The 22388-nt window shown below is 36.4% G+C and overlaps 1 protein-coding gene across 1 annotated transcript in view; it reads right to left on the reverse strand.

Annotated features, from left to right (window-relative positions):
• The window catches only part of rnf114 (ring finger protein 114), a 29936-nt gene that overhangs the window by 2604 nt on the left and 4944 nt on the right, over positions 1-22388 (reverse strand). The window contains exons 2-5 of the mRNA XM_039734466.1: positions 22162-22312; positions 12312-12418; positions 11553-11667; positions 2994-3101 (exon numbers count right to left, since the gene is read on the reverse strand). Coding sequence (XP_039590400.1) covers positions 2994-3101; positions 11553-11667; positions 12312-12418; positions 22162-22312 — 481 coding nt within the window. The remainder of the gene's footprint in view (positions 1-2993; positions 3102-11552; positions 11668-12311; positions 12419-22161; positions 22313-22388) is intronic.

Here is a 22388-nt window from a genome sequence, read left to right on the forward strand (position 1 = left end):
ACCTTTTAGCATGTTAGGATAATGATTAGCTACGATTATAATCAAGATAGCATTAATCTGAGTAAATAATTATTTATCAATAACCTTCAAGCTGATCAGGTCTATTTTTCCTAGATTCTGTTTTCCATACACTGTTAAGCAGTGCTACTGTATATGCCACACACAGTGTTTCAGCAACACATGAAAACTGAAATTAATATTTTAACAAAGGTGCCTGCAGCAAGTTATTTGATAGATTTAACATATAAGCAACACATTTATTCATTTGGCAGTGTGAACCAATACCAAAGGTACCAAATGAGAGTCTTACAGATTTGATAAAATATCAGTAGGTTAATGTGAAATACTGTACAGTTCACCGAAATACAAACATACAGAACACGGGAGATTACACTATGTAAAATAAAGACTAGATGGATGAATGATTAATAGTTGAATAAAAGTGAGGTTGGGCACATAACGTGTTCAAGAACAGAATGTTCAGTACAGTCCTGTTTTAACTACCATGCTGCACTTTGTTCCATAAATGTGTCATAAAGCTGTGATAATGAACATAGAGGCCACATCATGGGATTGTTTCGTACATAAGGGATACATTCTTAGACATTGCATATAATTTAAAAATCATATATAGTAATACAGTATATTATGTTCCTAAAGTATGGCACATTAAGATTTAACCATACCCAGCCACAGTATATATACAGCATGTATTCAAATCCGTCGTTTCAAAGGCAAACATACATCAATAGCTATAAATACAATGTACCTATTGAATATAAGTCATGTTATCTTATTGTGACACAGGTGCTATGTACGAGCTGAAGCACATATCACCTTGTAAGAGTGTAATTTCCCAAGATCTCAATTTCATTTCTTCTTGCTTCATCATAAGCCACAATGAGTGAATCCCTATTCGTTTAACAGACCAAAATCAAGGGTGGAGTGGGTCAAACTCCTTCTTAAAGTCATAGAAGAAAGAAGCTGCAGTAATGCAAACATTTAATTTTTAGATTGCTTTCCTTCACTTACTAAATCAAGTTAGTTTTTCACTAATTCTATCCACACACCAATATATGAAAATAACTTTTTCATGAGCTACAATGTAGTAAAATGAATCATCCTCCTTAAATTTTGCTTAAACCAAACATTCATGTTCTGTTGGAACCTCTAAATGCAAGTAGCAGAGAACTAAAGGAGGCACAATATGGGAACAGGGGTGGTGCACAAAATGCTGGAATGATAAACCAAGTTAGTTAATTAACTGCTTCTGAGTAACTACATCAGTTAATAGCATTCAACAAATCAGAAGTGACGTAATTAACCAAACTGTGTGCCCAAATATGTGCATTAACTTCACAAAAAGGGGGTTGTTATCATATTCAGTTTTGTTATCTCATATTTGTGAACATTTCTCAGGGCTGCCCAAAGATTTTTACAACACCTCCTACATTTCTGACAAAATTACTGGGAAATATCTGCAAATTATTCTGTGGTTTACTTGAAATACCCTACTTTATGTATGATATTCAAATGTGTGTGTACATTGGGTTACACAAAGCCAAATTTTAAATCACAAAAATGTATGAAAATTTTGTCAGGTGTCAGCACTCGGTTTAAAACATGATCTATCACTTTTAAGTAGACGCAAAATGCACTCAGTGGAATGCCAAAAATGAAATTATCCTCAGAAAATGTGGTTGTAACACTAGTAAGGATTTTTTTTCAGCAGTGAAAGTTATGGCCGGTGTTTTTTGGGATGCAGATGGGGTGGGTTTGGCAGGTCTTAGTCAAACTGTTAACTGAGGGATGTGCCAACTATTTAAAAAAAATTGTAGACGCATTAAAGGAAGTTCACACTCAATACAATTATCTGCCCACACAACTTTGCACAGCCACATAAGCAGGCAATCACAACTTACACAAAATTTCAATGAAAAGGCACCTAAATTAAAATATGCCATGTTTTACTTTGGAAGATACAGCTAAATAGTTTGAAAATTGGAGCCCTGGAAAGTTTTTCAAGCTCAGATGGCCTGGCCATGCTTCAAATGTGACTTGTATATCTGAAAATAAAAGAACTTTGTTGACTGTGTTGTAGATATGATGCCTATAGTGGGCACATCATTGCATCAACTGACATATTTAAAAATAAAAACACTTCACTATAATGAACTTTACTGCATTATATGAAAGGAAAGACATAATACACATAAGTGGCACATACTGGCATCAACTATATATTTTTTTTTAAAAAAAAAAGTTGCATCCTGATAACATCAGAATCAGGATTAAACATCAAAAGACTTACTGGCAGGTTTGGAGTTTAACATTTCATTAGACTGACATGAATTATTGCAATGTTTGTAGAGAAGAGACTGTTACACTAAGCAACCCAGTAAAGTTTTTTTCTTGGTACAGTCTATATTTCACATTTGTCAAGTTTTGTAACAATACATTGGGGGTTTTCAGCATTGGACACTGAGGATTAGCAGCAATGGACCAAAGTCAGAAAATAGTACAGGACAGGGTGAAAGTCTATCCTAGTTGTCCACTCTCACACTCACTCACTTACACACACACTAAAGACCAGTTTGGAATCATCTGTTAACATATTATGAACAGGTCTGAGAATGTTGCAAGAAAACCAAGAGAAAAACTCACACAGATATGGAAGATTGTGGAAACTCCACATGGACAATGATCAGCATGGGATGGATAGATAGACCAATAGAGGATACTGGATTAATGATGTGGCAGAACTACTCACTTGCTGCCAAAATGCTAAATTTCTTGATAAACTATCCATAACAAACAAATGTGAAACAAACGTAAAAATAGTTTTTAATATGATAGCATCATTAAAGTTATACTAAAATGATACCACTGGAAAATAGTATTTTGCACTGTCTACAACTCCAGTTTATTGGCAAAAATGGTATATTATAATTGAATAATAAAAGAAAAAAATTGTAATAAATAAAACAGATTACCACAAAAGTATCATAGGAGAAAGTGTGTCGCATTTTCAAGTGCTGGAAGAAGTTTGTACTTCTATAATTAGGATCTCCCCATGGCATTGAAGCACAGATTGGGCAGACCTAAAAAACACAATAATAAAAGTAAAACAAAGCACCTTTTTACAGAATGTACATTAGATCTATATGATTGCTAATACGACTGTATAGTGTTTAAAATATATATTACTTGGAAAGGAAAGCTAGGTCTATAATGAAACATTCAAGCAAGTGTTCAGGAATCAGGTGAATGCCTACACAAAACATTATATATAATACTATGGTACATACTAGGTGAGGTCCTTTTTTAACAAATTAGAAAAGTACAAATTTCTGATTAAATAACAGAATAATAAAAAAATAAATAAAATGAATTTAACCAAAATTCTCATTAGTGGGAGTTGGTCTTGTTCGTTACGGGAGATGGATGTCTGAAGCAGAGCTCCGTTAGCAGCGATGTTACTGTTTCTCTTATTTCTTATTATCCCGAGGTATCCTGTATTTACCCAATCCGAGGAGTTTCTATTACAGTATATGAAAGCATATATAAATATGAGCAACAAGATAACAGAATAATAAAAAATAAATAAAATGAATTTAACCAAAATTCTCATTAGTGGGAGTTGGTCTTGTTCGTTACGGGAGATGGATGTCTGAAGCAGAGCTCCGTTAGCAGCGATGTTACTGTTTCTCTTATTTCTTATTATCCCGAGGTATCCTGTATTTACCCAATCCGAGGAGTTTCTATTACAGTATATGAAAGCATATATAAATATGAGCAACAAGAAAGGGGCTAAGAAAGAAACGGAAAAGAAACCTAAAGCTACATCCAAGCTTAGAGAGGCATCAAGTCCAAATTCAAGGTACGGCCTTTCAGAGACTGACCTGGAATAGACAGGTGAAAGTGCAGACTTCTCAGGACATCGCTCCGTTGCATCATCTCCAGTCGAGAGCGAAAATGGGAATGAATGTGCAAGTGATGCAGACCACGATAGTTCGTTGATTCCAGATCACTTGAAACTGGAAGTGGCCTTGCAGTCTGCGCTTTCATCTACTCCTAGCGAGCCGGGAGCATCGGCTGTAATAGGGCTCGCCAGTTCACCTGCGGAGCACGAAGGCCAAAACGTTCTGTGCGAACTGAAGGTAATGATCGCTACAATGGCCACGGCTCGTGACATAAATGATCTCAAGAAAGATATACATAAATAAATGGTATGCTCAAGACAAACAAGAAGCTGCAGTTGGAGCTGCGGCAGGATAATAAAGACTTGGAGAAACGTGTATATAATCGCTTTGTGGCAGCCTTTAAAGGTATGCTGGAAAAAATTGAGGAACACATTCAGGATAATGTTTGAGGAAAAACTGAAAGCACTTGGCGATCAGCTGGAAGACGTTAAGCAATCATTCACAACTTGAACTGAAACAGCCGAACATCTGGCATCCACCGCTGACGAAAAAGCAACAGCTGCGAATTCCAAATGGAAAAAACTTGGAGACAGACTTGCTGCTCTGGAAGATGGATACAGAAGGAGTAATATCAGAATCGAAGGTCTACCCGAGAATCATGAAAGTCCAAACCCAGTGAAATTCGTAGCTAAACTATTCTCAACAATAACTGGAGAGGACTTTAAATCAGACACCAAGATAGCAGCAGCTTATCACATACGGGGATCAAATACCTCTAAAACTAGGACTTTTGTCGTGCACTTCGAGAAATTACAATCTAAATTTAATGTAATGTCACTTCTCAGACAGAAACAAGAGATTATGTTTGAAAGTAACCATATTCGTATCTTCCCTGATTTCTCACCCTCAACAGCTGCTAAACGAGTTGCTTTTTACAACATTAAACAGCGCTTCCGGAAAGCCGAGATCAGATACAGCCTCTTGTATCCTGCCAAACTGAAAGTGGACATTCAAGGCAAGCATTATATCTTTACCACTACAGAGGAAGCAGAAAAGGAACTAAGAAAACTGAGCATGACACTCAAAATATGATCGTGAGTCGCACCCAGTCATGGCAAGGCAAAGAAGATCTTACCAGCTGTCTGATCTGCTTGCAATGATACTGGTACCGTAATTATACATCCTTTTTCCTTTTCTGCCACTTTCTGTTCCTGTTTTAATTATAATTATACGCGTATATGTATATAGTGTGTGTGGAAGAAATTAAATTAGTAACTCTTCATTTTTTTTTTTTTTTTTTAAGGAGACTGTTTAACATCATACCCTTGGTTTATTGTTATTGTTATTATTCTGTTAGGGCTTACTATACTTACCCAGGGCCACTTTTTAACACTAGAATTACCAGAGCCTACGAAAAAACTCGTAAATCCGTCTTACCTTAAATCGCTTCTTAAAATCGTTAGAATGGACTGGTGCAGGATCGAACTCGCGACCTTTTGATTCCCAGTCGGCAGCTGATTCCATTGCACCACGGACGCAGTCATAATAAACGGGTCTCAATGTTGCATGTTAAGGCGGCTTTTTGTTTCTGCAGTTATATTTTTGAATAAAAGCACAATTGTTGTGTTAGATTTGTACCTTTGTGAAAGTATTTATTTGATATTTGGACTTCAAGCTTCATACATTATATAGTTTATGCCTACATTTTGTCATCTACTACTAGAATATAAAAAACATTTCTGTTTTAACAATGTGTTTACACAGATTACTGTAGAAACGGAACAGACATGAAATGCGTGTGTTCCAAACAAGGATCTATTATTTGCACTCTAAAACTCCACTTCACTCCCAGAAAATCAATCAAGGCATGAGCTGGGAGAAGTTTGTGCACATTCTAAGTCGGTGGGAGAATGAAATAGCCGGCTGCGTGCAGCCTGATTTTATCAGAACATTTAGATGACAAAAGACGCTGGTGGAGAGCTGTGAACGATTTTAAGAAGCGATTTAAGGTGGGGCGGATTTACGAGTTTTTTCGTAGGCTCTGGTAATTCTAGTGTTAACACATTTTCCTGGGTTTACTATCTTACTATTTCAAGACTGTTAAAGACTATATTTTATGCTTATAGTATTTGGACTGTATTTGCTCTGTCTCTAGGTTTGTCAGAGGACTAGGACTTTGTGAAATGTGGTCCAGCCTCAAGTGGGGAGGCAGAATTGGGGGGATTGGGGGAACTAGGGGGTAAGAAAAAGAGAGCAAGCTTTATCTAATATGTTCTTTTAAGCCTTATAATGATAAGTGCCAACATAACAATAGGCTTCATGGCAATAACTCCTGGGAAAATTGAAAATTAAGGTCAAGACTACAAAATGACATCAAAAATTCAGAATCAATGTTTCCATGATGTGACAGTGAACTTTGTGAGCTGGAATGTTAAAGGCCTGAATCACAAATTAAAGAGAAAGTAAGTATTCTCTCATCTAACAAGTCTAAATGCTAAAATAGTATTTTTACAGGAGACCCGCTTATTAAGTAAAGATCAGTTCCAGCAAAAAGACTGGATTGGCCAAATATTCCATTCCAGCTTTACAAAGAAAACTAGAGGTGTGGGAATTCTTATATATAAAACAGTCTCATTTGTAGTATCAGATGCAATATCTTATCCTGAAGGGAGATATGTAATTGTCATGGGTAATTTATTTAACTGTAAAGTGATTTTGATAAATGTTTATGCACCCATTGTGGATGATAGGGAATTCATGCAAAATGTATTTGCATCCATTCCTAATGTGAACACTCATAAAATTATAATGGCTGGGGACTTTAATTGTGTTTTAAATCCAGAATAAGAGAGGTCTCCTGTCACAGGGGTGATGACATCTAACACTGCAAAGACAATTACACAGGTTGTAACTGATCACAACCTATCAGACCCCTGGAGATTTCCAAACCCAAACTCAAGAGCATATTTCTTCTACTCACCAGTGCATCATTGCTACTCAAGAATTGATTGTTTAGATTACAATTTCTTACCTATGATTAAATCTTGCAAGTACGATGCTATTGTTATTTCCAACTATGCCCCTTTGATCTTGGAGCTAAAATCATTATGCCCCACATACTCATCTCGCAGATGGCGTCTTAACCCACTTTTATTAGCAGACGAGAACTGTACAGAATTTATATCCAAACAAATCAGCTTTTTTCTAGAGAAAAATACATCCTCAGAGGTCTCTGCAAGAATACTCTGGGAAACCCTGAGGGGCTTCTTAAGGTCAGATTATCTCATATCTTTCCCACAGAAATAAATTGGAAACCAAGAAGGTATCAGAGCTAATGGAGAGAAAGCTAATAAGATCTTAGCTCAACAAATCAACAAGCAAGAAGTTTGCAATGCAATCCCACCAACACAAACAGAGATAAAATCATTGACTATAAAAATATAATGCACACATTTAGAAACTACTATAAATTCTTATATCCTACTGAGTTTAAAGAAGACAAGACACAATCAAAGGCATTTCTGGATACATTACAGATACCACAAATAGATACTCTCAGTGCAGAATAATTGGATAAACCTCTGACGCTAACAGAATTACTAGTGTGGTATTTGGCCGGCTTGTCATTCCGGCCAATACCCCCAGGCTGCCAGATGGAGCACTTCCTGCAGTATGGAGGTGTCCCGAAGACAAGCAGGGAGTCATGGACTTTGTAGTTTTTATCCTCAGCCCTGCTGGGTACCACAGGGGCCGTAAGAGGGAGCTGCAGGGAGAACCAAAGACTTCTTTGTGCCCTATAACCCGGAAGTGCATCAAAGGAAGTGTGACGTGCTTCCGGGGTGAAGAAGAAGGACTTGTATCTGACCCGGAAGTGATATTGAATCACATGGACTGGGTATTGGGAACACTTCCGGGTCAGTAAGAATAAAAAGATTATGGGAGCTCCCAGACAGCGAGCTGAGCTGGGTGGAAGGGTGGCAACGCGTCTGGGAGTTGGAGGATTGTTTATTTGTTATTAGTGTTTTGTTATTTACGAATATAGTGGAGGAGAGGGTGCTTTGTGCACTGTGCCAATTTAATAAAGTCATCGTTTGGACTTTTACCTGGTGTCTGGAGTCATGGATAGGGGTTCAAGGGATCGCTATGGCCCAAATCTGTCACACTAGATGCTATAAAGTCACTTCAGAGTGGGAAAGCAGTAGGCCCCGATGGCTTCCCTGCTGAATATTATAAGAAATCTCTACTCAGCTAGCTGCCCTCTTATTAGCAACATTTACAGAAACAAGAGACAATAAAATTCTACCTCAAACTTTTCGCCAAGCATTAATCACCGTCTTTCCTAAACAAAATAAGGACTTATTACAATGTGCATCATACAGACCAATTTCACTTCTGAATAATGATGTTAAGATACTCTCCAAAGTCCTACCTAGAAGGATGGAGAAAGTGCTGCCTTCAGTAATACAACAAGATCAAACTGGATTTATTAAAGGCCGACACTTCGCTTCCAATCTTCGAGGCCTGTTTAATGTAATAATGTATTCAACCGCATAGTCAAACACCCCAGAGATGATATTATCGTTGGATGCAGGAAAAGCATTTGACATGATTGAATGGAACTACCTTTTCACTACATTGGAGAAATTTGGGTTTTGCCTGAACATTTGTGCATGGATCAAACTACTGTATACCAATCCAGAAGCTTCAGTTTGTATTAACAACATTAATTCAGACTACTTTAAACTAGAATGTGGTACCGGACAAGGATGCCCCTTGTCACCACTGCTTTTTGCAATTGCCATTGAGCCACTGGCAGTCCATTGTCGAAATGCTTATGAGATAAAGGGGATTACCAGAGAAGGACTTGAACAGAAAATTGCAGATGATATGGTACTGTATATATCGGATCCACAAAAATACTGTGCCTGCAGTCCTAACAGTACTTACAGAATGTCAAAAGATTTCTTTTCTCAGAATTAATTTGACTAAAAGTGTGCTCTTTCCAGTGAATTCTCAAGCACACAATATTAGATTGGACATCTTCCCTTTTATCATCGCAGATCAGTTTAAATACCTAGGGGTAAACATTACCAGTAGACATAAAGCTCTTTATCAACAAAATTTTGCTGTGTGTATAGAAAAAATTAAGCAAGACTTGCATAGATGGTCATCTCACTTTAGCTGGAAGAATTAACATTGTTGAGATGTATATCATTTCTAAGCTTCTCTTTTTATTTCAAAACATTCTAATATACATCAATAAACTGTTTTTTAAGAAATTAGATTCAACCATAACCTCATTTATTTGGAATTCAAAACATCAATGTATCCAAAGAGTGACCCTACAAAGACCTAAAGCAGAAGGTGGCATGGCTCTACCTAAATTTCAGTTTTATTACTGGGTAGCAAACATTCAAGCTATAAAAACATGGACATGGACACAAATAGATGAACATACACAGGTTTGGTCCGCAATAGAAATGAAGTCCTGCAGCACTTCTTTACATTCCTTGCTTTGTGCCCCAATAAATGCAAGTTATCGCCAATATACTAAAACAACCCAATTGTGCTTCATTCACTCAGAATAAGAAACCAATGTAGGAAGCATTTTAAGATAAAGAAGCTTTTAACTGTGGCACCTCTGCACAAGAACCACCTTTTTCCATCCTCTCAAACATATGCAGTTTTAAATGTCTGGAAAACATTTGGGATTAAATCACTTAGAGATCTTACATAGACAACGTCTTTGCATCCTACGAACAACTACATTCCAAATTTAACTTTCCAGCAACACTCTTCTTTTACTACCTTCACATCAAAAACTATGTTAAACATAACCTGCCCAATTTTCCTTCCCACCCACCTAACTCTATGCTGGAAAAATATTGATCAGTGTTGAGGACTCAGACAGCATTTCTGCAATATATATAACCATTAAAGAGTCCCTCCCTTTCAAAGATCTAAGAGGACATTGGGGAAAAAGATCTCTCACTCAACATCTCAGAAAAGAAGTGGAAGATAGCAATGCGGGGAATTCACTTGAGCTTCATATGTGCAAAGCATATAATTATTCAACTCAAAATTAAATATCGAGCACATCTGTCTCGCTTTAAATTGTCCAAAATGTTTCCAGGGCAAGATGCAACCTGCTAACGTTGCAATCAAGTTTCAGCCTCACTGGGCCACATGCACTCTGGACCTGCACCAAATTAACATCATTCTGAACCAAAATCTTTAAATGCTTATCAGACAGCCTTGGTGTCACAATCATTCCTAACCAAATGACAGTTGTGTTTGGTGTACTCCCAGATGGACTTAAAGTGGAGAACGACAAACAAACTGTAATTGCCTTTACTACACTATTGGCACGAAGACTTATCTTGCTCAACTGGAAGATTCCTAACTCTCCTATTCTAAGTCAGTGGGTAACTGATGTTATATACTATTTGAAACTGGAAACAATCTAATTCGTACTTAGAGGATCTGTAAAGAACTTTTTCAAATCCTGGCAGGATCTAATCAATAACATTTTAGAATAAGCTTTTAAACAGTGAGGAAGCAGATTCTCTCCAGTTTTTCTTTTTCTTCTTCTCCATTTATCTTTAGTCGCTTATTAATTCATCTATTTACTTATTTTTACTAACTTTAAGTTTCGCTCAGCTGGCTTAGCTCTCTTTCCCAGGGGTGGGGGTTAATTTGTTTTAGAATTTATCTTTGTAAAAATTGATTTATTTGTATGGAATTTTGTGTGATTCCAATAAAATCAAAATAATAAAAAAAAAATCTCATTAATTAAGAAAAAAACAGAATGTAGGCTCTGTTTGGTTGGACTATTAGAATGGTGCCAGGTGGAAGGAAAAGCAAATATTCTGAAAAATAAAAGGTGTTTTTGTTAAACATGCAACACTAAAAATATGTGCCATTTTTCCGGATTATTTTTCTGTAAGCATATTCTGAATCATTTCTTATTTTTTCCAAACAGCCATGAAAGAGGTAAAACTCCCCAAAATATTGGTTGGACATGCAAGTAAAACTTTCACTGTAATCTGTACATGTGACAACACTACTGCTACTATTACTAGCAAAATCTAACAAGAAGAACCTAGTGCTAAAAAAAAAAAAATCTTAAATGTGTCACAGTTACATTTGCAATAAGAACTTTTACAACATAATTCAGGTATTGGCTCTTTTTTTTTTTTTATAGCAAGACAATCCTGCTGTACCAGCGACAATCTGCATAATGCCTAACAGTGACTGTGACAGCAAAGTCAGAACTTATTTGCTTTATAATCAGTCTGGTGTGTGTTTATTTATTTAAAGAGCATCAGTAAAAAGCCAAACTTCCCCGTGGGGACAAATAAAGCTAGTTAATCAGTTCGAATGAACATTCACTTGTGCTTGCTTTAGCTATGCTAAAAGCATACTTAGGCTCAGAAATATCAATTAAGTAAAATGGTGTTAGGTTAGGGACTTGCACCTGGCAAAATGGGGAAAGCAAAGCATATTTCCATGCTAAAAAAAAAGAAAAGGGTACAGACACAATTTCTGTTTGTGTAGCCTATTTAAAGTGAGAATAACATTTAACTGATAAAAGTAAAGCTTGCATTTATCTTTCTCTGGTATACTTACCACAAGGCGAGGATCACGGGCATGCTGAGAAGTGCAGTGCTCTATCAATCCTTCCTGATCCAGATTTTGGGAATTACAATAAGGGCAGGTAAATGTGAACCGATTTGGCACAGGGCTACAAAACATGTAGATAGATATGGATTTTTATTTTAGAATTGCATAATTTAAATGCTCAATAATATAAATTAGTTATGGTCTATACATCAGTATATAAAAGTTTACAAGCTGTGCTCACTCAAGCAAATTCCCTGTGGATAGTTGGGACAATGTCACTTTCTGTTGATGGGAGTGCAGGTTGTGGTCCACTGCTGGTGTGCCTTATAAAAGCAGCAGAAAGTAATGATGATTTAAAATGGTGCTTGGGTCTAAATACAAAATGTTGTGAGGATGCATCCTTCAGAGTCATTGTTGAGTATGTTCACTGATCTAAGTATTATTCCAAAAGATTCCAGGTTTGAATGATAACCTACTTGTTAAATGTAACATACTAAATATAAAAATAAGTTAGTAGGAAACCAAAAATGGAGAATATTTACTGACATTGCAAAATAAAATTTAAATTTAAAGTTCAGTAAAGTCCAAAAGGTGACTTGAGCACCAATAATGTATGTCATCACAAGCAACTTCTAGTACTGCATATCAACTGACAACCTTCACATTAACTTATTTATTGTCTGGACCTGCTCATTGAGATAAAAGTCATTGGGAACTAGAGATTCACTATTGTTCCTTGTATGTCTTCAATGTATATAAACATACTTGACTACTTGTGGCTGTGACTTGGCAGTTCTATTGACTCCTTCCATGATGTACTCCTGAAATTTAGGGCAACCAGCAGTGTGACTCCTCATCTGGGAAAGGTATATCTGAAAGATATAAAAATAAAGCTGACTTTCATCACATCCGTCAATGGTGGAGTTGTTATGGAATACTGTATAATGGTTATGTTTGCTATTCCTTTAAAAAAAAAATCACATATTGAAATGTAAATTAACTAATTCTAATATGTACATTAAGGTGTTTTGGGTCACATAGACAACATCATTGATTTTTAAAGAGTCATCTTAGAGTAGCATTCACAAGTTACTTTTCAAGGGAGTTTCACCTCCCTGTCCCTTATCAGAGAATAAACAGAAGACAAGGTAAAAAGGAAAAAAAGCCCCCATGGTCACAACTCTTTCAAATTTAAAACTGTAAGGTGGGCTCCAAATAGGGATGCAATGATGCAGGTACATGAATTTATATAGTTGGTGTGGGGTGTCTGAGACAAAACATCCATTGAGCTGTATAAATCTAGTTTGTTTTTAACTAATTCTATCCACGTACCAATAAGCCTATTTCAGATTATGCCCAAATCTTTCATGAGCTAAAGTGTGGTAAAGTGATTCAACCTCCTTAAAATTTTTGCTTAAACCAAATATTTATGTTCTGTTGGGACCTCTAAATGCGAGTAGCAGAGAACTAAAAGAGGCAGTCTGTGCACAATATGGGAACAGGGGTGGTGCACAAAATGCCGGAAAAATTAACTGAAATTAATTAACTGCTTCTGAGTAACTGCATCAGTTAATAGCATTCAATAAATCAGAAGTGATGTAATTAAACAAACTGTTTGCCCAAATATGTGCATTAGGTTAACAAAAAAGGGGGCTGTTATCATATTCAGTTTTGTTACCTCATATTTGTGAACATTTCTCATGGCTGCCTAAAGATTTTTACAACACTTCCTACATTTCTGACAGACTTACTGGGAAATATCTGCAAAATATTCTGTGGTTTACTTGAAATATCCCACTTTATGTATGATATTCAAATGTGTGTGCACATTGGGTTCCACAAAGTCTAACTTTCAATCACAAAAATGTATAAAAATTTGGTCAGGCGTCAACACTGAGTTTAAAACATGATCCATCACTTTTTGTGATTTTGGTAGATCTTACTGTGAGTCACATAGTAAAACTGTTAACTCAGGGATGTACAAACTCTTTAAAAAAGTTGTAGAAGCATTAAAGGAAGTTCACACTCACTAAAATTATCCGTCCACACAACTTTGCACAGCCACATAAATATCTAAAATCAAAGGCAGCAAACACAAAATTTGGGTTGGTTGTTCTTCTTTATCCTTCCTAAAGTTGCACCCTCAGGTTTCAGTTTCCTTGTAACTATAAAAGATGTCATCCATGAGAAAATGTTTGGGAGTATTGAAGTGAAGGTGTGTCTGTGAGTGCAGAATACAGACTGGCATAAGAAGGAGATAAATGCTCTTGTTTCTCTGTCTTGTGTAAGACTGTTGAAGCTGATAGAGGATACATAGAAAAATGAGGAGAGAAGCAAATCTCCTATGTGTAGCATTATCTTCAAGGGTGTTTAAACACTTCTATTATAAAAGACTAGCAAAACATTATCTGCTGCCCTCATATAAACTAGTTTTCTTTTATAAGACTTTTGTGTTTTAGTCTTTGCATTCCTTACCACTGGGGCTTTTTGGGGAATGTTGGTAAGACTCAGATAAAACATGTTAACACTCAGTGATGTAGATGGATTAATAAGTGAGTCAGTGATCCATGTCTTTGTCATTTGACTTAAATATTCAAACTATTTTGAAAGACCAGACTGGTCATCTCACTCAGCAAGTGATGGGCAGGCAAAATATACATTTTAAACTTTAATTGCATTACATAAGCAACAGAGTTGGTTGCTGAAATGTAGCGAGCCATGAAGCTAACATCTGAATGGTTATTTAAACAAGGAAGACTTTTTTTTGGCATGTAATGCTAAAGCAGTTGGTTTTGCATTCTGTCCCAGCCTGGGACTGACTTACAGCAATGGTACCACCTGTATAAGCTAATCTTGGGGTTGTGACATCAAATCTCTGCCACATACTTCTTAGTATATTTTAGATCACTGCTTTTGATACAGAAGTTGAAGAATATATAGTAATATAAATAAATATAACAAATATCAAAAATGTATACAATTATAATAAAAACAAAGGCTGAATTAAGATTTCCCTTGGCAAACGTTTCTTAGAAGTGATCAATGTTCTCTTTATGTTTGCATTTGTTGCCACTCCACATATTTGGTGTTGACATATTTGTTGCCGCTCCCCATTATATTTTTAGCATAACACACTTTTTAATTTTCAGTTTTCATGGCTGCCCCATACTTGATCTTCACTTTTATTTCTTTTTTTTTTTTTTAAATAAAGCAAACCGCATCTTGGGTAGCAAAGCACTCAGAAATTACAAGTATAAAAATTAAGCTAAAGCTAAAACATGTTCTTTTTGGAAATATTATGCTTTGCTTTTTAATTATGGCAACAATGGGCAAATGTGTACCAAGATCATGATTAAGGTGAAAATCTTATTTTAAAATGTATCTGTTGTTCTTCCACCCTAGGTCTGAGATTCTGCAAATACTCTTACCTTACCTTTGAACATTACAACATACAGAAACGGCAACATGAATAACAGTACACTGACTGCATTCCAATTTTTGGATATCTCTGATATGTAGACAATTTAATTCATTGTTATATTATACAGTTTAAAGATTGGTGTTATGTAAAAAAATAATGTTGTTTACTTTGAAAATGGAAACTAAAGCAGATTGCTGGCGGGAGGAGGAGGTGGGAGTTTCTTTCACAAAACAGATTTATGTATTCTGAACTGCAGGCTCATCCTGCATCAAAAACAAGTTATACATTTGACATCATATCTTTAATTTAAATTCAAATGGTTTGTTTCAGAGTTTTTGTAAAAAAACTTTATCCATCGATTCATCTTTCTAACTTGCTTATCCAGGGCATAGTCACAGGGCAGCTGGAGCTTGTCCCAGTAATCACAGGGCACAAAACAGGAACAATATCTGGAAAGGGTATCACTCTATTACATGGCAAATGTACACACACCAACACACATTCTCACATACTAGGGCCATATCAGCAATACCAAATCACAAAATACAAAATAATATATTCAATAGAAACATGAACTTTTTAAACCATTATGGCATTTACTGTACACTTATGTGTGGTTAATTATCTATTATCCATATTAATATCCAGTTCCAATAATTAATTAGTTATCAGGGGAATTCAATAACTTAAATATTTAGAGCCTTTCTACACAGTTATGTATAGTTCTGTGTCCAGTTTCAAAGTAGTAATTTGATAGTTGATTAATATAAGACAATTGTTATGAAGCAGCAACTACAAACAATGTTGTATGAATATGCATATTCATTATATATTTTCAGACATTTAACTGTTTTATGTTCAAACCAAGGAAGCGGGAGTAAAATTGACCATGGAGAAACAAAGTACTGCTTTTTTTCCATCATCTCTGACTATTGCTATATCTATATTTCCATTTGAAGCGAGTCTAACCTCACATGTTTTGTAGCCATCCCCAAGGCTGAAGAAGAATTCTGGAATTTGTTTTATTAGAAGAGGCTAATACTATGCATCAAAATATATCAAGGAATTGCTTGTCTCCACCATTGGTTATGTTTGTCATGAATAAGCTATCAAAGCACACTTGGGGCTTAGAATGTACCCAGTTTAGCATCATTGCCATTAGCGACATAAGATGGAGGGAATTACAAGACTGCATCAGCACTGAGAAGCAGTAAATGGTACATGGATTTTCAGTAAGTTAAGCAGGTGTTAAGTCCACAGATGATGGTATCAAATAACTTGATCAGTTATATTCTCCTTCTCACCTACAGCCACCAACTGTTGGCAAAGACCAAAAGAAACAGGTTACACATACAAGAAACAAAAATATGGTTCTCTTGTAAAGCTTACTTACTGTCCACTTATGGGAGGTATACTGTGGAAGACTTGGGGAAAACCCACTGCCTGCTAGAGAAACTACATTAATCAGTCGGTCTGAGAACAGCTGAAAGCCCTTCAGAATAAGCCTGCTTCCAATACAACCTGCCTCACAACAATTGGAGTAACAATAAGAATGGGAGGAGTCTGCATATATTTAGAAAATAACCCATGTTGCAATGTAAATAAACCTATAGAACTCTTAAAATTCTGGACTTATCTGAACTCTTATTGGCGTTTTCTCTCAAAAACAACTATTAGAAATCAGAACTTGATGAAATGGACTTTTTCATTTACGGACAAAAGAAAAAATGTTTGCAGTAATTAAACCACATTTACAACTGAGTCCAACATTTGAAGCTTACACAGGACTGAAAACTGCACGGTATTGATGCTACATTTCTATCCTTCCATCCATTTTCTACACCTGCTTATCCAGAGCAGAGCCACAGGGAAGCTAGAGCCTAACCCAACAGGTAAAAGACAGGAACAATCTCTTGACAGAGCACCAAACCATCAGGGTTTCTGCATTTCCTCATACATATATAAATGTGAATTAAATATTCCATGTAGTGCTGTGACTGTTTGGATTGACTTCATGCTCACTGGTTGCTTCCAGGAGCTTTTTAAACCTGGAACCATCGATAATCATAAATGAGATGAGCCTTGGAAATGAGGACACATACATTCAGCAAGGGGTTTTTGCAGAAGTGCCAAGTGCTTTTATTAAAATTCACAAAGAGTGCCCAATTGTGCACTGCAAAATTATCTGTCCTAAGTAAATAATCCATAAAAACAGTATAAAACAACAGTCATCAGGTCCTTGGTCTTTCCCCTTTCTTCCAAACTGAACTGGGTGCAACTCCATCTCCGGCTCATCCATAGCTCTCTCAACCAGCACAGTCTCCAATAGCCGCGGAGCTCCTTGCTGACCCCTATTTTGGCTGCCTCCATCAGCATCTGCCAGACCACTCAGAGTTGGCTGCCCTCCCGTCTTCATTTCCACACACTTAGTGTCCCTCAGACCCCTGAGTAGGACTCCACCACCGTCAAACCCACTCCACTGATAAATCAGTAAGGAAGATCTACTCCCAGAGCACCGATCCCTCGTTCTTCTGCAGTGCTATCAAACGCTCTGCCTCTTTCGCTCACTCTCTGGCTCTGCTCAGGTACCCAATAGTGCACACTCATGGTCTATCTCAGTTGATCTTGTTTTCTTTCTTCACCCCCCTTCGGCTGTACAGACTCCTTATATACTGTCCGATGTGCAGGTGTTGTCTTTCACCTACTCTGGGAGGTGAATGAGGCACCTGACTGATCCAATCGCATTTGCACATCAATGCGTGATCAGCCAAGCACCCCAATCAACCCCACCACAGTGCCAGTGTGCACCCACCCCGCACCTGTTTGAAGCCTACATACTCCGGGACCCAAATATTTATTTAGAAATCACGCTTTGCCATGGACCTCTTATGACAAGTTTACAGACACAGTGCTTCACACCATAAATAACAGGTTGTATTAATTCTGACACACGTATAATATATAATCTCTCAAGCTGTAAATATTATGTTACTTTGTTTTTACTCGCGACCTGCCTAGGATTTAAACTGTTTAGTATGCTACTTAGTCATTGCTGAAGGGATACCACAGAGCAGCTGTGACAGACAGCACACAGAAAATGCTCAACCACTAGAACTCCATCTCATATTGTAATATAAAGACACACCAATGGGACAAGTGGTTGTTCAGTAATTATATAAGCATGAATAATATGTTATTTCTAAAAGTTATAACCACAATGACTGTGACTGATGCATTCTATGAGATGAAATAAACTCGTGTTCAGTTTCAGTTCGAAACAGCATGGAGAAATTAAAACATCAGCCACATGAAGCAACAGCAGGAAGCACTCATGGGGCAATCCTCTACTTCATTACACAGGACGTATATATGCGCAGATTTTAAGAGTGAAATAATATCCATATGTTTGTGTTATTATATTAACAAATCTTTTACATGTTTTGGTAACCAGATAAAAGCAAGACTCACTTTTGATTGAAAATATAGATTTATTTACACCTCTCTAACTTAAACTTAAACTTTGTCATCTATAGCCCAAAAACCATAATTCTTACAGGTTAAAATTAGTAATGAAAATACTGAGCACCAACGTGTTTTAGGTTTATTCAAGGCATGAATTAGTTAAATGGAGATGTGAAGTGTCCCAGTTTATAAGACTCCTGGTGTTAATTCCCTACTACTGGGAATCCTATATTTATCATTTATTTATGTATTTGTATTTCTTTTAAAATGTTCACTGTTTCAAATTGAACCGGCTATATACAGTTTAGTTTACTGGTAGTATAGTTCTCCCTTGTTTCTCGGTCAACATAAACCATTACCTTAGAGCATATATATGTTAAAATGTACCAAGCTGTTATATGGGAGTTATATGGGATACACACTTTTAAGATTTTTTTTTCTTTGAATTGTTGCTATTTCATTAGTTTCACTTTTATTTCAGAACTTCTGTAAAAACAATGTTTGGAATCTTTAGAGTCCCAATGTGCTTAATCTTTTTAATGAGGTCAATGAGACTTGTGTTTAATGACTTTGTACCATAATTCAGGATAGGTGTCTCTGTTTGGAATTTCAGCACTGACAAAACGATCTAAATCATCAGCAGTTAATAAATTTTTTTGCAAATTAACCAATAAATGCAGGTGAGGTAAACTCCGTTTTTGAAATTCTCTTGACTTAAACTTCAAAGCCTTACAATATTTACATACTTCTGACACATCACATATGTCCATATATTCGATCTCTATTCGCCTTTTCCTTATTTCTCCGAGTAATAATTTCTCTTTCTTTGCGTTAATGCGATGTTTACTTTCTTTGTTTTGACATTGTCGTTGTTTGTTGCTTTCATATTCTGTATCTTGCTCTGCATGTGTTTCGCGCCTACATTTTTTTTTGAGTCTTTTGAATTCCAGTTTTCATTATCTCTAACCTGCCCTGCAAGTGTTTGGCCCCCTTATTTTTTAACCTCCTTATGACGTTCTACTTTGTTTTCTACTCTGTCTTTTATTTCTGACCTCGCTTTATCCTGCTTCTGTTTCAATGACTCCTGGTCTGTGGTGATTATTTTCCCTTTTTTGAGTAATAATTTCTATTTATTTGCGCTATTGTAATCTTTACTTTTTTATTTATGCTTTGTAATTTTCCTACTTTCATATTCTTTAACTTTCTCCACATGTGTATCGCACCAACTCTTTTTTTTTTTTTTGAGCATTTCGAATTCCACTGCTTTCATAGTCTCTAATCTAATCTAATCTAATCTAATCTGCATGTGTATAGCGACAACATCCGGATTGGATATGCTTTTTTTTCAGTTCCATTTGTTACGGGCTGATAATTACTTTCCTTATTTTCTGAATTTGCACGTAGATTATTCTTTTTCTTTTTTGTCTCTCCAACACTTTCGAGTCTGTTTTCTCCGCGCTGCTTTCTTCTTTGCTTAGTAGTCTATGTTTCATTTATAATGTATTGTCCTTATACGCTTTACATGTACTGAGAGCCCTGGATCTGCGTGTGCTCAAAGCCAAAACACGACTGAGTGTGTTGCTGCCTGTGCTCTTATTTGGTTGTAAGTAAGGCGTGTCTTGCATGAATCTCATGTTCTACATCCCTGCGTGACGGTCCTGGCTCAATCTCTTGGCACAAAGTCTTATGTTTAAGGTCCCCACGAGACACTCCGTGGATAATATGTTTAGTCTCGCGGGTCTTTTAAGCGTCTTCCGTGATCTTAACGTGAAGATCACATCTCGTCACCCTACTGTTTCTCTCCAGGATTTTTTTTTATAATTGAGAGATATTTTCATCTTGATTTTCATTCTACTTTTCTAGGTGTTCTAATTGTTTAATTAATCCATTATTTACTAACTAGACATTAAGCCCGTTACAATAATGGGCGCTAGAACAGTAGTGCATAAACATTAGTAGGAACATTCTATATTAAATGGCAAGAGACCTTGTATGTGGCTGTAATATTCGTCACTGTATTGCATGCCTTTAATTTTCTCTCTCAGTAATACTGGTTTGTATTTCCGTAAAATGCCTGTAATTCTCTCTGACAGTAATACAGTGGAACCTCGGTTCAAGACCATAATTCGTTCCAAAACTCTGGGGTTACTGGTTGTAACCCAATTTGGTCATGAACCGAAGTAATTTCCCCCATAAGATTGTATGTAAATACAATTAATCCGTTCCAGACTGTATGAACTGTATGTAAATATATATTTAAGTTTTTAAGCACAAATATAGTTAATTATACCATTGAATGCACAGCGTAATAGTAAACTAAATGTAAAAACATTGAATAACACTAAGAAAACCTTGAACAACAGAGAAAACTAACACTGGGAACACAGGGAAAAAAAGAACATTTGAAAAATTTGTAATTTAATAAACAACCAAGAAAAGTAACATTGCAACAATGCAAGCGCGCGCCTGTGTGTGTGTCTGTCTGTGTGTCTCTCGCGCGCGCGCACCTGTGTGTGTGTGTGTCTCTTGCGCACGCACCTGTGTGTGTCTCTCTCTCTCTGCACAGGGAATACACAGGAAGAGACTGAACATGTGCCGTGTGGCCCCGCGCATGCGCACTTCACCAGAAGACACACGGACACCTGGACGCACACAGGGGTTTTATTAAAGAGGATTAGTGGGTCTGATGAAGTAGTTGCAGCCTTTGATTATTCAGTGTTATTTGCCAGCGTGTCTGCTCTGCCCTTTTTTAATTGTCATTAATAAGATACAACGAAGGGGAAAAACTGCACAGAGAAAGGGCAAAATATAATGAAATCAACAAAAGAGAGTTAAGTATTTAAATCTATAGCAAAAGCAAAAATATTTCTAAATATCTTATAAATTATTAGATTAAAATCATGCTTCTGTGCTTTTCAGTGTTATCAGGTGTTGTCACGGATTAGGAATCTGGTTGGTGTGCCCCGAGGACAGAAGTTGGGAAACACTGCCTTAGAGTTACGGTAGTGCATTCTAATGTTATCTAACATGATAGTGAGGGCAGTTTTCTTAAGTTGTTTCTTGACCAATTGACAAAAGAAAATGCCGATCTTCAATGTCTATGTTCTCCAGGAATACTGAAAAAGTAAATCTAACATGATACTTTTCAGGACAATGTTTGCCTATGTACCATAATAACCTCACTAGCTATTTAATCATGAGTTGAACTTTCCTCACTCTGTGCTATGTCCTTTCATCTTATCAGTCAATGCACATCAGAAAGAGCAGGCTGCACGTTTTAAAAGTGATATATAAATTATTAATGAAAAGTAGCAACTAAATGGCCATCTCTTCATTAATCAAAAAGAAAGATAAAACAAAAAATAATTTGAACACTTAGCATGAATATTAAAAGCATTTTGCAAACCATTACCTGACTCTTTATATAAAAGTAATGTCAAAACATGTGACAATATCAAGAAAAAAATTACCTGAATACATGACCAAGGCAGAAAATATGGAGAATTTGGTGGAGTGTCAGCCGTATAGAAGCCTGCTATGGTATTAAAGCAATTGTTTACAAAGAATTTACAGTGCATTGCTCTGTTGACATAAGCTACTGCAAAACAAAATTAATCATCATTGTTAAAAAACAACATAAACAATGAACAATTTTAAAATATATTAAAATATTCTGATACCACAAGCACTCATTTACTTAATACTTCGAACGTTACACATCTTGGTACAAACCTGGGTATGGCACCCCTTACATTTTCCCTGGGACTTCTGTATTAGAGCATCCAGCTTAACTGCTGGTGACCATTTATTAAGCTGAGACCGGCACACTGCACACACAGGTTTCTTAGGGCGTAAACACTCTTGAAGACAGGAGTAGCAAAACCTGATTAAGAAAAAGAAAAAGGAAAAAAAAAGCTTGATGTCAGTAGATTGCTCTTTCTCATTCCGCACATTAATTG

This window comes from Polypterus senegalus, chromosome 14 (assembly GCF_016835505.1).
Source record: "Polypterus senegalus isolate Bchr_013 chromosome 14, ASM1683550v1, whole genome shotgun sequence".
Classification (NCBI taxonomy): Eukaryota; Metazoa; Chordata; class Cladistia; order Polypteriformes; family Polypteridae; genus Polypterus; species Polypterus senegalus.